Source organism: Impatiens glandulifera, chromosome 1, assembly GCF_907164915.1.
Source record: "Impatiens glandulifera chromosome 1, dImpGla2.1, whole genome shotgun sequence".
In the NCBI taxonomy this organism is placed as follows: domain Eukaryota; kingdom Viridiplantae; phylum Streptophyta; class Magnoliopsida; order Ericales; family Balsaminaceae; genus Impatiens; species Impatiens glandulifera.
Window position 1 is genome coordinate 45,393,895 of NC_061862.1, and position 18,142 is coordinate 45,412,036.

The 18,142-nt window shown below is 36.0% G+C and overlaps 2 protein-coding genes across 2 annotated transcripts; one reads left to right on the plus strand and one right to left on the minus strand.

The window, feature by feature from the left end:
* Positions 1-2,274: 2,274 nt before the first annotated feature.
* LOC124926508 lies at positions 2,275-2,943 on the minus strand. Its single transcript, XM_047466749.1, has one exon. The coding sequence runs from the start codon at positions 2,941-2,943 to the stop codon at positions 2,275-2,277; it is 669 nt and encodes a 222-aa protein (XP_047322705.1).
* Positions 2,944-17,351: 14,408 nt separating this feature from the next.
* Positions 17,352-17,873, plus strand: LOC124926516 (cell wall / vacuolar inhibitor of fructosidase 1-like). Its single transcript, XM_047466762.1, has one exon. The coding sequence runs from the start codon at positions 17,352-17,354 to the stop codon at positions 17,871-17,873; it is 522 nt and encodes a 173-aa protein (XP_047322718.1).
* The last annotated feature ends 269 nt before the right edge of the window (positions 17,874-18,142 follow it).

Consider the following 18,142-nt stretch of genomic DNA (forward strand, 5'->3'; position numbering starts at 1 on the left):
AAATCACTTCGTAGCCTCATATTCCATATCTCGTTTGATTTTAATAATTTTAGAATCATCTTGTTGATAGCTTTTAACCTTCTCAATTAACATAGGACGAATCACAATATTTGAAATCAAACTTGGCTCTTCTCTTGATGGCTGCCTACTCAAAGCATCAGCTACGACATTATCTTTTCCGGGATGATAACTTATCGTCAAATTAAAATCTTGAATTAGATCCAGCCACCTCCTCTATCGCATATTCAATTCACTTTGGGTGAAGATATACTTCAAACTCTTGTGATCGGTATAAATTTCGACTTTTGGACCATACAAGAAATGTCGCCAAATCTTCAATGCAAATACTACCGCTGCTAATTCCAGATCATGGGTAGGATAATTACGTTCATGTGGTTTTAACTGTCGAGATGCATAAGCAATGAAATGCTTATTTTGCATTAACACACATACCAAACCTTTATTTGAAGCATCACAATACACAAAAATCTTCACTTTCAGAAGGTATGGCTAGAACAGGAGCCGTAGTCGTCTTTTGAGTTCTTGAAAACTACATTCACATTCTGTTGACCATTCAAATTTTATTCCTTTTTGTGTCAAGCGAGTAAGTGGCGATGCTATTTGAGAAAACCCTTTAACGAATCTCCTGTAGTAACCTGCCAAACCCAAGAAACTACGTATCTCTGAAACAGTAGATGGTCTATGCCATTCAGATACCGCTTTCACCTTTTTAGGATCAACACATATTCCATCCTTAGATATAACATGTCCTATAAATGCGATACTAGTCAACCAGAACTCACACTTTGAAAATTTAGCATACAACTGATTTTCTCTCAAAGTCTGGAGTACTATTTTAAGATGTTTCTCGTGCTCTTCTTCAGATTTAGAATACACTAATATGTCATCAATATATATTATCACGAATTCATCTAGAAATGGTTTGAATACTCTATTCATAAGATTCATAAAATTAGCTGGAGCATTTGTCAAACCAAAAGGCATTACCACGTACTCATAATGTCCATATCTTGTTCGAAATGCTGTCTTGTAAATATCAGCCGATTTAATCTTTAACTGATGATAACCTGATCGGAGATCAACCTTGCTAAAAACTTGTGCTCCTTTCAACTGATCAAACAAGTCATCAATTCTCAGTAACAGATATTTGTTCTTAATAGTTACCTTTTTAAGCCCTCGGTAATCAATGCAAAGCCTCATTGTCCCATCCTTCTTTCACAAAAAGAATAGGAGCTCCCCATGGGTAAACACTTGGCCTTATGTACCCCTTTTGCAATAGTTTTTCCAATTGATCTCATAATTCTTTCAATTCTGCCGGAGCCATACGATACAGATTCTTCGTTATTGGAGATGTTCCAGGCACTACATCAATAACAAATTCTACCTCTCTATCAGGAGGTAAACCTTGCAATTTATCTGGAAACACATCTGGATATTCATTTATGATCGGAATAGTTTCTAAGGATTTCTGATTCTTTTCGGTACCCCATAACACCACCAGATAGCATTCACAACCCTTTCTAATCATGCGTTTCGCTTATAAAGAGCATATCATCTTTGGAGGAATAACAATTTTACTTCCCATAAAAGAGAATATAGGTTGCTCAGGAATTTGAAATATTATCTTCTTTTCATGACAATCAACTGTAGCAAAGTTGTGAGCTAACCAATCCATCCCCAAAATGATATCGAAACCATGCATATCTAGTACCGTAAGATCTACTGGTAACACTTTATCTCTTATATGTACTTCTCGAGACTTACAAATTAGGTTTGCAATTATTTTATCACCCAATGGAGTTTCTACATTTATACTCACGTTTCGAGGTTCAGTATTCCAATTATGCTTTATGATAAAGGTTTGAGAAATAAAAGAACCAGTAGCACCAGAATCAAATAACACTAAAGCATAAGCGGAAGAAACATAAAGAGTACCTGAGACCACAGCGTTAGACGCACGCGCTTGCTCGACATTCATTGTAGAAAACACTCTAGCTTGGCCTCCTGATGTCTGTCCCATTTTCTGATTTTTGTTGGGAAAGGGTCTTCGATTCATGGAATTTCCTGTCTCGCGCGCAGTAGGCTGAGTGAATGGCTTTCTAAAGCGTGGACAATTTGATCTCAAGTGACCATGCTGCCTACATAAAACACTGCTCCCGATAGCCATCGACAATCTTCCATGCGATGGTTTCCAGAACAATGCGAACATTGCACAGATGACGATGAATTATGTGAAGGCACATTTCTAGAGGCTTAAGCCGGACTGCTCGCAGAAAAGGGCCTTCTATTCCGGAATGAGTTTCGATTTCCTTCATTGGCACTTTGATGATTTCTTTTCTTCGAGATCGCCTCATCAATCCTTCTCGTAATACCCAACTCCCTTTCAATCAATCGTGCCTTATCAACCACCTCAATGAAAGTGTTAAGTTCAAAAGGAACCACAACTTGGCTAATGTGGGGACTCAACCCCATTTCAAACTTTCTCGTCTTCGTAGTCTCACTTCCCATCCATGATTGAGCAAACTTTGCTAATTCCACAAACCAAGCTTGATATTCAGTAACAGTCATATTTCCCTGTTTCAGATTTATGAATTCTATCTCTTTCTCTTGCCTCAAGCTCTTGGGAAAGTAGGTGTTGTAAAAAGCTTTCTTAAATGTATCCCATGAGAGTGTACTTGTATCGCTCTTGTAAGTTTGCTTCTCCAACTCCCACCAGTCGCTTGCATTTCCTTGTAACTGAAATATTGTAAATCGTACGTTTTCCGCATCGTCACATTTGAGTACATCGAAGAACTTCTCCAACTCTTTTATCCACTTGTCAGCTTTTAGCGGATCGCTGCTACCATCAAAGTATGGTGTAGCCAATTTCTTGAATTCAGCAAACTTATTTGTCGGTGCATGCTGTTGTCCTATTCCTGACATAACTCTAATGATATCCTCAACTGTTACCGCTCTGGAGGTCTCCCCCTCCTCTTGACTTACAAGTCCATTTGGTTCATTGGTATCACATCTTTTCCTTGTACGTCGTGCAAAACTGACAAGCACTTAATCATCCATTCCTACATCATTAATACCATTGTTAAATCTTATGCTCTGATATCACTAAAGCTGTCACGCCCCGAACCGAGTCGTAACCAGCCGCCGCATGTCATCTATCTAAAATACACTTAAAAATAACATGCAAGGCTAACATAATTATTTACTAACTTCTTTATCCAAAATATCGCCCTTCTTTCATTAATCAAAAATCCTTTCAACTACAATATGTTCTTGCCACCTCATCAAAAGTCCAAAAATACAAGGTGACAATGCTACCATCTTAAGGTTTACAAAATACATCGTTCTAACTCTCCCTTAATACACTACGCTAAGGAGAGGACTAACTTTTCTTACTAAAAGTAGATCGATATCCAAAGTCTTCACTGTCCAGTAGCTTCTATTTCTTGATTTGGATCCTTCTCTGAAAAAGGGACCCATTAAAATGGGTGAGCTAAACTTGCCCAATAAGAAAATTATAATCAAATTACAGTTGGATCAAGAGATATTTAATAATAGTATAGAAAGATCAAACCTTTATTAAAAATATAATACGTACTATTAATAATCAATATACTTCTTCTATATAACTCTGGGATAGTGATAATGAGTACATTATTGTGATAACTCATTACCATCAACCAAGACTTTAATGTCTTGCATTGACTCATTAACCATCAATGAGGATTTAGGGGTCCTACATTGATTCATTAGCCATCAATCAAGATTTGGGGGTCCTGCATTGACTCATTAACCATCAACCGGACGTGACTGTCACGCGTTGACTCATTACCGGTATAAGCACTCGAGGCATTAATAACCATTATCAAATAAATAAGTACAGATGCATATCTAGAGTAATAAAATCATTCTTGTATTATTCACATAATCAAATCCATACATATGTATCATTCTTTCACAAAGCATTTAGCATAAGCTTATCAAAAATACTTTATAAACTAGTTTCGCAAATCAATTTATAAATCCCATTATCAAGTCATTGTTGTCAAACGTTTTATCAAAACATTTCCATGTCAAATTGATCCATAAGTTTAGAAACAAATTTTAATAAAACCATTTTTATCAACATAATCACATTTTAGTAAAATAAACTGTAAAAGGTATGATTTCTTACCTAACCCCCAATATTTAGTTATTTCCACTCTTAAGCTCTACCAACTATCCTTTTCTATTTTCAAATGGGCCTTTGACACTTTCTTCCTTCAATTATCAAATTAAACTCAAATCAGTCTTTATATTTTCACCTACTAATAATCCATATCATTTACTTCCTTAAATCCAACAATCCTTTCAATTCTCTTCCAATAAACATTCAAATTTATACATAAACCCTAAATACATTTTCTCATCTTCAAGTATCCAAAACCAAATAATCAATATTCCTTCATTCTCTGTTTTCTCTTCCTCCTTTCTAAACAATAAACAACCTTAAATCATTCAACCATATCAAATAAATCAATTTTATTATTTCTTCCAGCAACTCCATTTCATTTATAACCCTAATACATCCATAACGTTATCAAATCCATCATTTACTTACCTTTAATTCAAATGAGCATTTGATGAAGGAATTGATTTGTTGAAAGAGGAGATCTGTTGATGGAATGATGATCGTGGATCTGATGAAGAAGGCGGACAAATGATTAGGTGAAGAATATTGCTGCTTAATATTGAAGATGAAGAAATTGCTGGAAGGAATGCTGCTGCTCAATGTTGAAGATGGAGAAGCTGCTGGGAAGATGGAGAAGCTACTGGAAGGACAGAGAGAGAAAATTACTATTGATCAGTACATCCCCTTTTTTATAATCAATATACATGCTACCTATGTGGCCCATTTTAAACCACTTCTTTTTTTTTCCATTTTAAACCACTTCTCTTTTTTTTAATTAAAACTTAACTTTACAGTTATCACAGATGGTCCTATCAAGATCGATAAGGAGAAATCTGAATGGACCAGTGAAGATAAGAAGAAGAACAACCTCAACAACATGTCCTTAGATGTTCTGTACAAATCTCTCGATGACAGCATGCTCAACTACATCATCGAATGTGATACTGCTAAAGAGGTCTGGGACAGACTCACCCAACTATGTGAGGGCAATGAGAAAATCAAGGAAAACAAGATCATGGTTGCCACTCAACAGTTTGACAGTTTCAAAATGTGTCCCGAAGAAATAATGAACGAGTTCGACACCAGATTTATCCAGATTGTTTCTTCTTTATCTATCCTTGGCAAGACCTATAGCAACATGGAGCTTGCTATTAAGGTCATGCGCGATCTTTCGAGAGAATGTGACATAAAGATGATGGCTATGAGGGAATCCAAAAATCTCAACAAAATCTCGCTCTTCGACTTGTTCGCTGATCTTAAGGCCTACGAGTTCGAGCTGAACTGTAGGATTGAAGAAGATCAATCCACATCCATTGTCATTGCCAAAGCGTTGGTGAATGCTGAAGAGACACCAGTCGCTACTGATATGAAGACGGCGACTCAGCAATTGAGCAGCGATGCCATGTCTCTCTTCGTGAAGAAGTTTGGCGACTTCATGAAAAAGAGAAACTCTAACTCAAGCTCTTCAAATTCTAATGATAATAAGAAATCCAAAGCTAATGTTAAGTGTTATAACTGTGGCATTGTAGGTCATTACCAATCGGAATGCCGAAAGCCTAAGCGTGAAGATTAGAAGGGTGAGGAAAAAGAGCTGAAGGCTCTTATGGCAGGAGACGGGAAGAACAGACGAAACCATCATGATTTTTACTTCTCATCCAGTGATAGTGATGAAGAAGAAGTGACTTGCTTCATGGAAAGAGAAGATGAAGAAGAGACTCAGGAAACTGAGGTATTTGACTTTTCTTTTGAAAAGTTTTCAAGGGAACAACTGGTAGCTGCACTAGATGACATGATCATAGAGTATAGAAAGCTAGCAAAATCCCTAAATGAAACAAAATCGTCACCTAAAGTGTCTTAACCGATCTTATCTCAAACTGAAGATTCAAATGTTTTTTTGAAAAGAAGGTAGTAGAGATCTCATCCGAGAATGAGATACTCAATGAACAGATCCAAAATCTTTTATCCGAAAATAAAAAGTTAAACTATGTTGTTAGTGCTTGAACAAGGTCTGGAGAAGCTGTCAAATATCAGATCAGCATGTTAAAACCTACTAGATCTAGATCCGGTTTAGGATTTGATAGCGATGACCCAAACCGGTCTTGCAAAAAGTCAAACTAATCAACTAACAAGCTTAAGTCAATAAGATTTGTTAAAGAGAGTTTAATTGATATTGAATCTGACCCCATTCATGAAGAAGTAGTTTTTAAGAATGAAATAATTTATGTTCCGTCGATTATCAGCTGACTGAAAAATAAGTTAGAAGCAACTAGCAAGTCTGGAAATCTAAAACCTAACTCTAAGTCAAGGAGTTTTAAAAGAAAATCATCTTCAAAAACTAAGGGATTAGTGGCTAGCAGGAAGACGTCTGCTAAGTCAAAATCATACGCATTAATCACAACACAAAATGGGAAATCCATTAGAATATCTTAAATATGGATTCCTAAGGGACTAATTGATTGAGGACCCAATTGAATGTGGGTACCAAAGTTTGTAAATAGTTTCTTGTGTAGAGAATGCAGGAGGACTACAGGAAGGAAGCATGGAGAATACTCTTTTGAGTATACATCTTAAAAGATCAACAATGACATTTTCCATTCCAGAGGACTAAGTGTTTTTATGTGTTAAAAATATTTTTTGTCCTAAGGACCTCAAAACATTTGTTTATTCATTTTGTACATGCACAAAATGAGAGAGAAAAGTTATTTTGAAAATAAAGATACACTCAGACGAAAGGCCTTAATCGGTCTATTAGACGAGGCCGTCTAAAGGAAAAAGCGTGTACTTAGACATATTTTTGCTCACACTATATGCGTCTAAGTCTGTGTGTCTTGGTTAATAACATGTGCGGGTTAGATGTACACTTCTAATAGACGTTAGACGTTTTTACGTCAAGAGCAAGTAGATGCTCACGTCTAACCAAACACACGTCTAATACGTGTTGTTCATGCGTAATTAGACGTCGACGTCTACTAGACGTTAGACGTTTATAAGACACGTGATTAGACGCTTGCGTCTAATAGACCCATACGTCTAATAGACGGTTAGATTTCATAGCTGTAGGAGTAAGAAAAACGTCTAACTACGTGTGTATTAGACCGATCAAGGACAACTGTCCCACGTGATGTATTATCTAATTTTCCCGCTCAAACATAAATACAGTAATCTCCGAATAACATGAAGACACGTGTCTTTCAAAGTTAAGAGAGAATGACTAATATACCCTCAATATAATGATGACTCTTTGGAAAGGACGTCTAATATTAATTGATGGGCCATACCCCTAGGAAATACGACGTTTATCCTATGACTCTTGATAGTCTATATAAGGACAGTTTTGCATGAGATTTAAAGTTTTTTCTCACTCAAGCTTTCTAAGAATCCCAGATTTCTTTGATCTTCTCTCTAAAAAATCCTTGTTCTTTGTGTGTCTGTTCGTATTCTTCTGAAAATGGGAAACAATAGAATCACGCTTGGTCATTGTACTCTACAGGTTGATTTTTCCTCTATGTACACGTTCGATCAGCAAGAGGTGGTCGAGATGTTCAGAACCCTTGAATACTCCGGTCTCGGAAAATATCTTGGTGGGCCGTTCATCTTCCATGAAAAAGAAGTAAGGGAGTTTTTCAAATCGGCGATGATGGTGGGAGAATCTATTGTGGCAACTGTGAATGGTACTGAAATCTCCTTCAACGAAGCGTCCTATGAGGAGTTCTTTGAACTTCCGTCGGAGGGGCATACTTTCAACTTGCATCTGCCATCGGAGGTCACGAAAGAAATGAAGAAGGTTTTCTCAGCCGACGGATCGGCGATTCGACTCAACGGGAGTAAAAAGGCTCTCAAACCACAATTTATTTTGTTAAATAATGTGGTGGCTAAAGCCTTTCAGGGGAAGGCGGGGTCCTTCCATTTATACAGTCAAGATCGTTTTGACTACATGTCAGCCATTTCAAAAGGGATTTAGGTCAACTGGGCCTCAACGTTGTACCAAAATCTATGTTTTGTAGTCAATTAGGAGAACAAGGAGTGTGTAAACTTTGTTGCTCAACTAAGTCGTTTGTTGGAGCATTTGGGAGTCCTGATGGAGGATTCAGAACCGATCAACTTGACCACGGTGTACATTGTTTTCACAGTTACTAACACCCTCATCAGAATGAAGAACAATAAAGAGTCGCTCTCGGGAGCCTCAAGCCAACAGACAAGTGGAAGGTCTGTTACCCGGTCCAAACATCCAGAGGCTTCTGTCCTGTCTACAGGAGCCAAACGATCCAAAACTATCAACGAGTCTGAGGCTAATTCTACTAGCCTTAAGAGTTCTTCGAAGAAGGATTTTGGAATAGTCGATTCCAGAGTCAGGCAAGGTCTAGTCGAACTTGCCACCATCCCCATGTCTTCCTTGTCTCCAGCTGCGAGTCAGTTGCGAAAGCCATCCAGGTCCTCTATTTCGAGAGGAGAAAAATCAAAGGCGCACCGCGCGTCTAAATCGGTGAAAGCGTCATCGAAGGTAACCACTCCCCAATCTCTAGCCGAAGTGCCCAAATTCAATGTTCCTGAGATGGAACAAGATAAATTTGATTTTATTCCTGTAGAGGAATCTGCTGTCGGGCCGAATGTTGAGCCAGTTGGTCCAAATTCTGAAAATTTTGACAGTGTTATATCTTCTATTTCTCAACTTGATCTAGTAGCCGCTGGTGCTACAGAGTTTACTGAACTAGAGCAAGGTGCAGTTCTTACCTTTGCTGCTGGTGGTGAATCTGAAAAGGCTACTTCTATGTTAATCGAAATGCCTCACGTTTCAAATCCTGTTCCAACGGAGTCTTTGGTGACTAACAAGATAGTTCCATCCGAACCCACGCCAGGACTCTTCGTCAAACCTCTGTTTGCCCACGAAATCATGCGTTCCACAAGATAATCCGCTGAAATAGTTTTTAGGGAACCAAGACCTGCTCCAAAGCCCGTTGGTTATTGGAAAAGGAAAGGACGTTGTAACCAATGAAAATGAGGAAGTTTCTAAGGCAACATGTATTGTTGACCTTATGATGAATCAGGCCAAGACAACTGTTGCTGAAAAGATAGAGATCTTCGATACTTGGGTCCTCAATAGAATGTCGATTAAATATGATGAGGTCATCAAAGGCAAAGGCGTAACCAGTCAATGGTTAAAACTCGTCAGCAATGAGAAGAGAGTCTCGAAATGGGCCAAGACTTCGGAAGTGTATGAAGCTCTTAAGAGAAAAGAGCTAGTTGAAGCAAATCTGAGAGGAAGAGCTCTCTTTCCAATTCTTCAGGCCAGAAGAGCCAATTTCAACCCTCTTGAGAAGAGTGCTAAAGCTGAAGAGAAAGCCTTGAAAAGGTTGGACGAGATTATGGAGGATTACATTTTTGTTGTTACCCGTTATGTTCATGGAGCAAATTGCTCAGGAGCTAGTCCTTTTGAAAGCTCTACAGATGAAGATGAGCTCATGAATCTGTCCGATGACTGTAATGTTGATGAGGATGAGCAAGCTGCTTCTCTTCTTATGAAAATGGGAAATCTCTCAGTAGAAGAAAAACGTCTAATGGCTCAACCTGTAATGGAGAAAGTTGTGGAACCTATTCAAACTAACCCGTCTATCGAAGAAGAAGAAGATGTTCAAGAGCCTTTTCAAGCTCTTGTTGCTCAAGAAAAGGAAGTGGTTGAAGAGCCAATTCAAGCTCTTATTTCCCGTGAAGAAGAATTGGTGGAATCCACTATCATCGGAGCAGAGGCTTTTCCAGAAAATGAGGCTGATGTTGTTCAGCCTAATATAGTTCATTCTGAGGGGGAACCCTCAAAAGACGAAGAATCGGAGAAGAGTTCCTCATCTGAGGGGAACAAGTTAAAAATAGATCTTCCAAGCTTCTACAATTTCCTAGTATCAATGCTCCAAATATTCATGAAAATATTCTAAACCATTTCATGATTCAGGAAAAATGTCTGAAATAGTTCACAAGGTTTGTGAAAATGTTTTGGAAGAAGAAGTAGAAAAATCTGAAAGTGATTCAAAGAAGGATGAACCCGAGAAGTTCATACCCAAATTAGTTCTATTCAGACCGTTCAAGCAAACTCACAAGAAATATCATCCAATGAAGGATCTTCGGCTGAAGGTACATAGCTCATGAAGTCCATGACTGCATTGATGGCAACTCTTCAGAAGAATGTGGAAGAAATTGGATCTAATATGGTGAAAATCATGAAGACCCAGAAAGAGGACAAGAAGGAATTCTCTGATTTTCTTAAAACCCACAAAGAAATGGAGCAGACACTGAAGAAGAACACGTACGAGGTTCATATCGCCAACAAGACATATTCTAAATTTGAAAAGAACTTCTTCAAGCGACAATTCGAGTTGCTTGACTGTGAAAGAGCAATCAATGTTGATCCTCAACGTGAGGTTATGGATGGAATAGGCTTGATTTGAGATCAGATGGTTGAGGTTCAAGGCAACATGAGAAGAGAAAATGCTGAAAGATTAGAATATGTTCAAGGCAACATGAGAAGAGAAAATGCTGAAAGATTAGAATATGCTGATTCCGTTGCAAGGAAGTTTCAGGCTGAAGAAGACGTTAAGGCTATTGCTGAGAAAGAAAAGATTCTTATTTCTAAAGGTGAAGGCAATAGAGATAGAAGAGGTGATGGTGCAGCAACTGGCACCAGGTCCAAGCAAAATCCAACCGGTGATGATAGCGACAGACCAATTAAAAGAGGCGGAGGTCGCAGCGGTGATCGCAGTGGCAGAAGCACTAGCAGTGATCGCGGTGGAAGAAGTTCTGGCGGCACTCGTGGTGGACGAAGTGATGGAACTGGTCGTGGTGGCCGTTCTCTTCCTCCCTTTCGCAATCTGCTAACTGGTCAAGAGATGAGTGGTGAAGAACTCAACTATGAAAGATCTCGTTTCCCGATTGACCCACTCATAAAAAGGGAAGAACAATAATCTCCTTTCTCCTCCCTTGTTAGTTTATGAACTATGTTCCTTGATTTCTATTTCTGAATACTGGTTTTGAAAAGTGTTTGTGTAAGATGGATGAACAAGTTTAACTCTTTCTTTATATGATGGATGCTTATTTTTTACCTATGCAAAGTTTTAACATCATCATCAAAAAGGGGGAAAATTGTTAGGTCAAATTATTTTGACTAAGTGTCAAAGTAGTTTGACTATTAAAATTTTGATGATGATTGTATATAAAACTCAATCTATGTCGTCTAATTGTTTTTGGTGTAGGTGTATCGAAAACAGGTTATATTAATCTAAGTCTTAATGAAGTTCATTAGACTGACTGAGCATTAGATGCATTGAGTTAGACGTGCAGTCTAACAGACGTAGTTAGACATGCAGTCTAACAGACGTAGTTAGACGTGCAGTCTAACAAATACGTAGTTCGACGTATAGTCTAACAGATACGTAGTTAGACGTGCAGTCTAACGGATACTTAGTTAGCCGTACAGTCTAACAGATACGTAGTTAGACGTGCAGTCTAACAGATACGTAATTAGACGTGCAGTCTAACGGATACATAGTTAAACGTGTAGTCTAACAGATACGTAGTTAGACGTGCAGTATAATAGACGTAGTTAGACGTGCAGTCTAACATATGAGAGTTAGACGTGCAATCTAACTCCTTCAGATTAGTCTGAAGGGATGTATAGTTAGACGTGCAGTCTAACTAATGAAAGTTAGACGTGCAGTCTCACTCCTTCAGATTAGTCTGAAGGGATGTGTTATTAGACGTGTCGTCTAATCTTATTAGACCAGGTGGTCTAATGGATCCTGCTATTAGACGGGGGCGTCTAATTTTATTAGACAAGGTCATCTAAGTGAAATACGTCTAATGCTATGCTTAAGAAGTTGCTTGAAGCTAGCACCCGTCTACCCACGATCAACTAGTTGTACGCTACTCCTGCTCCACTTTCCAGTGAAGATCAGTACGATAGCCAGTTACAACCAATTGATTAATGCCACGCAAGCAAATATTTTTACCACTACTTGTTTTTGTAGGAATATCTTAGAAGAATATTTGGCACACTACCAGATTGGTACGGCCACGATCCGTGTGCCTAGAGTCTATTGTGTACTATGGAGGCGCTCCAATGGATGTTTGCCACGTGTCATTATGGAAGATTCGACCGTTGGTACCTGCTCCTTATTTAAAGAATCTCAAGGACAACGGAAGAACTGCTAGAAGATAATTTGCTGAACATTGAGAAATATACGCGAATATTCAAACTGTTATTTTGAGAGAACTACTTTCTTGCTTTACTGTGTGTTTATCAAGAGAGTGTTAGAATCAAAGTATTATTTTAGCTGAGCGATATTCTTCATCATATTGTAAGTTGAACAGAGTCTGTTCTGTTCAACAATGAGCTAATCGTGCAACTGTATTTGATTCAAAGTAACTTAGAGTTTTCTCCGAATATCCATAATCAAACTGTTGTGTCTTTTTCATTCTGGCATCTTCTCATTCTTGGTTCTTAGCTTTAAACCTAAACAAATGTTTCTTCACATGAATCGTTCAAGAGTTTGCAATGGTTTGTGCAGAATAGAAAGTGATTTAAATCCCTAACAGGATTTCTATCAAGACATTTTTCTTAAGCCGTCATCAATAGCCAGACCCCCGTCTCTATTGGTGTCGCCGATCCTATCAAAATTAGAAAAATTTCTTCAAAGACACCTCAACAAAATAGTATTCTAAAAGAAAGAACCGAATGATTGAAGAAAGAGTATGGTGTGTATTATCTCATTCGAAGTTTCCCAAGTCATTTTGGGGGGAGGCAACGAGAATCGTAATTGACTTTATAAACATTTCTCTTATAGAAGCATTGAACAATGACTTTCCAAACATGATTGACAAGAAAAATATCTTTTACAAGCAAGGGAGTCTTTGGTTGTAAGATGTTCGATCATATCTTAAGAGATGAAAGATCGATGCTTGATGATTAGGCAAAATTATGTCTTCATGGGGTACAATCACAAAGAATTCATGTACATGTTATGGGATCGGATGAAAAAAAAGATCATGAAAAGTTGTGATGTTATGTTTCTTAAAGATCAAGTTACAAGTGAAAATGACAAGGGTGAAAAAATCAGTTCCTTTCCTGAATACTAATTTGAATGAAACTTCACTTACTATGAGTTTTGATCACGGGGAGTCACTAATGAAGGCGACAATGATGATGTTAAAGACGATGAGACAAATGAACACATTGAGGAATAAAACAACAACTCTAGTTGAACAACCCAGGAGAGACAATCTAATAGGGAGAACACATCCTCTATTAGATATCCTTCAATTGAGTATATATTTCTCACGTTGGGGGAAAATTATAAATTACCAAAAAGTAATCAAAGTTAATGACAAAATGAGTTGTTGAAGACATGCAAATAATGATTCATACTAATTTAAATACCTTTTTTACATTATACTTTCTTTCCTCAAGGAAGCTTAAGTTAATGTCTTATGTGTGGTTATCAGGTAAGGATTGTATCTCTTTTGCATGACTTTCAACCACCCTTTTCTGTCATTAACTTTGACTATTTCTTGGTAAGTTTCTACTTCTCCTCCATTTGTGATAATAAATTCTCGTTGTAAAATATCAAACAAAGGGTTTATGATCCCTATTAGATCTTCTCAAAAGTTGTTCAACTGACATCGGTTTAGTTTCTTCCTCAATGTGTTTAGTTGGTTCATCGTTGTTAACACCATCATTGCCGCCATCAATTAATGTCTCCCCATGATCAAAATTCATGGAACATATAGTTGCATCCAAACTAATTGTAATTTCAATAAATAAAATGACTTATTCAGCTCTGTCAATATCACTTATAATTTTATCTTCTAGAAACATAACATCTCGTCTTCTCACGATATTCTTCATAATTGGATCCCATAACTGTACTCGAATTCTTTATGACCATACCCCATGAAGATACACAATGTTTCCTTATTGTCAAGCTTCAATCTTTCAACTTATGCGATATGAACAAACATCTTACAACAAAAGACTCTCAAATTCCTTTAAGAGACATATTATTTTGTCCAAATTCTATTTGAGACATTATTGTTTAATACTTCTATAAGAGAAATATTTATCAAGTCAACTGCGGTTCTCGCTATCTCCCCTCAAAAGGACTTGTGCAACTTCGAATGAGACAACATACACTACACTTTTTCTCAAATTGTTTACTTCATTTTCAGCACACTATTGTACTAATGAACTGATCTCTACAATATCATTCAAACTACCCCTATATTCACCTCTGCTGTCTAATTTCAAATATCACAATTTCCTATTTGTCCCTCTCTAAACTCTGACATTGATACATCTCTACAATATCATTCAAACGACCCCTATATTCACCTCTGCTGTCTAATTTCAAATATCACAATTTCCTATTTGTTTCTCTCTAAACTCTGACATTGAAATCTTTAAAGATCTCTAAAACTCGATATTTAGTTTTAGAGCACTAACCAAACTTTTCTGGAGTTATTATCAATAAGAATTATAAAATAATGCACTCCACCTAGACATTTTCTTGAATGGAACAAGTATGAGTATGAATAAAAAAAAGAACATTTTTTTATATTATATTTAGAGGGAGTATATTAAATGCAACTTTGTGTGTTTTCCAACTAAGCAAATATCACATATTTTTAGAGATGTACATTGTAATTGAGAATTAATTGTTTCCTAGCGAGAACTTGAAGTCTCTTCTCGCTAACTTGGTCAAATATCTTTTGTGACAAATCAATATCCATATCCTTCCGGATTAAGTTTATATATCCCTTGTACAATTTTACTTGCATTACATATAACGTGTTCGTCTTCCCTCTTGCCATGACGAGCGAATATTTGTTCAACTTCCACTTACCTTCATCAAAATAATTTATGAACTATTAATAATAAAATTTTCATGTAGAAATGAAGATAAGGAAAATGTATTGAATGTGCCTCACATATCTGAGTATCAATAATTAACGGTAGTTTCTAAGAAAATGTCATTGATACCTAGTATCTTCAATGAATCGCTATTACCCATTTGGAGATTGCCAAAATTTTCATCCGAATACGTAGATAAGAAATTACCATGAGAAATAACGTGAAAAGAAGATCATGAATTAATCACCCATTCACTATCCTGAATTTAGAGATTAACACAACCATCCTCGCACACGACAATGGTGTCTGCCTCTACAACCACATTAGTTTATTTCACCCTTTACCCTTCATTATGTTCTCGTTTTCATATTTGACATTCTCTTTTTATGCGCCCATGTTTGTTACAGGGATAGAATTTAAGCATCATGCGTTTTTTTCGAGTTATTCTATTCATTTCTACTTTATGGAGATCTATTTTTACTTCTTCCATGTGATTTCAAATTTTCACCTATTAGAGTTTATGAAACTTGTTCACATTTCTCTCTTCTTCTAGCCTTTTCGTTGAAAAACTATATTTAACCATGGAATGATTAGAATACAACCTATCTTTGAGTTGCTCAATGAAATCAACAATGTTTCTCAATTGTCTAGTAACGACCTAAGAAATAGTAGAGCATCTATCTCATTATTGAGAGTCATATTTACATCGATGTTATTTAATTGACCAAGCCAATGAACTTCTTAGTATGATCTGTCATACTCTCACTCTCTTTGTATGTCAAGTTCGTGAGTCGTCGAATTATCATTTCTTTATTTATTGAAATAACCTTCTCGAACATCCACTCTAACTTCTTCCAAAGTGTCTGCACATCCTTCTCTTCTATAATGTGGTGGGAAATATTTTGGTCAACCCACTAACTCATCGTAGCAGCTACTTTTCAATTCTAAGTTTTCAATCTTCATCTATTATCGTGTCTAGCTTTGTCATGCATTGTATAGGGCTAAATAAATCTCTGTAAATAAGAAAATTGAGAATCTTGCGTTTTTACATTAAAAAGTTGTCGAGATTATTTTAATCATCCCGATCGAATTTTGCTCATGCATTTGACAAACAAGAATTTTGATGAGTCAAATATTTTAATACTATTTGTTGGAAAAAATACCTGATAACAATTGTGGAATAATTATTATTTTCATTTTTGTATGTCACAATGAGATAATAAAGAAACCAAACCAAATATCTGAATAAATAAAATCAAGCACATATAGACACATCACTTTTAGCGTGAAAATCCAATAAGAAAAAACCAAATATTAAATATCCCATAGGTCTCTTAAAACAACTTTGTTATATTATAGTGAGTTAGGCTAAAGTATTTTTTAATACCTTAGAGTTTCACTAATACAACAGATCTCACAGAATTGACATACTCAAATAAGTATTTAAAAGAAGTCTTAACAAAATATAAAGTAACGCCGCTAGAATTCAACACCCGTGATTCTACCAAAATCGATATAGTTTGACTGTTCAATCGTCTTGTCGAAACTCTAAATATCTAACCCTATTTTTTTAGACTTTTTTTTTCTTATTGTATATTTTTATTTTATTATGATTTTTTCTTGTCCATATTGTCCAAACTCATCATAGTAATGGAACTGAACAACATTAATTTTTTAAGAAAATTAATATAATAATATTTAATTAAAATATAACTATAATAATTATAGTATTATATTAAATATTTTATAAAATAAATAGAACCTATATATTATAAATAATTTATGTAATTCAATATATTATTTTATACCATCCTCTCTATTCTAACTTGATATAAACCAAATTATATTAAATTTATAAAAAAATAATTTAATATATTATCGTAATATTAGAATATTGTGTCAATATCTTATAGATATATTATTTTTTTATAAAAAATTTAAAGATTGCCAAAATTATTATATAAGGTAATTATTTCTCCTTTTTTATCCCTAGTTTCCAAATTTGTTAGTTTTCTTGATAGACAACAGTTTAGTGATTATGCAATGACGTATTGATTATCCCTTTTTATATTATTACTAAAAATAATTCATCTTTATCATCATTATTTTAAGATAATTGATAAGTATCTTAACATGAATTAATCAAGCATATCTACTATAAAAAGAAGAACAAAACAACCAGTATATATGACTATTAGAAAGAACTTTCTTCTTTAACTATCGTCCTCCTTTTGGCAATCCAATACCCAATATTTGCCATCCACAAGCATAATGGCTTCTTCTATACCCCAAGTCATCATAGGTTTCACATTCTTAGCCCTCCTTTCCTCACTTCAATTATCAATTGTAATGGGGGATGATAATCTCATAATCCAAACATGCAAACACACACAGATTTTCAAGCTCTGTCTCAGCACACTTCAATCAGATCCACGAAGCAAGAGTGAAGATGTTGCTGGACTAGGCCTAATTGTTGTAGATGCAATCAAGAAAAATATAAATGTGGGAATTAATCAAATCAAACGATTACAACATTCAAGGCCACGCCTCATAAAGCCTTTAAGCTCTTGTCTAGATAATTATGAGTTCGTTTTAAGTGATCTTGTACCAGAAACAGAACATGCAATTCGAGGAGTCCCCAAGTTTGCTGAAGATGGAATGGTTGGTACTACACAAGTGGCTGATAGTTGCAAGAGTGCATTTGGTTCATCAGTTTCTCCTATTTCTGCCTTAAATACTAGAATTCGTGACTTGGCTGTTGTGGCTAGAGCCATAATAAGGAATTTGTTGTGAATTTTCTCAACCCATTCCGTATAGTTTTCAACTTTGCATTTTCAACTTTTATGTGTTGACACTTAGTTTTCAGTTTTAATCATAAAACTAGTGAAATGAAGAGACTTGAATAAGTGTGGTTAAGTTTAAAATCGATTAAAATCCCATTTTTTACAAAAATAAATGAGGGTATACCTAATATTCCTGTTTGGTGGAGTTTTATTTAAAAAAACTTGAGAAACCAACCCTAAAATATAGACGTGACACTACAACAAAATTACTTTTTACCG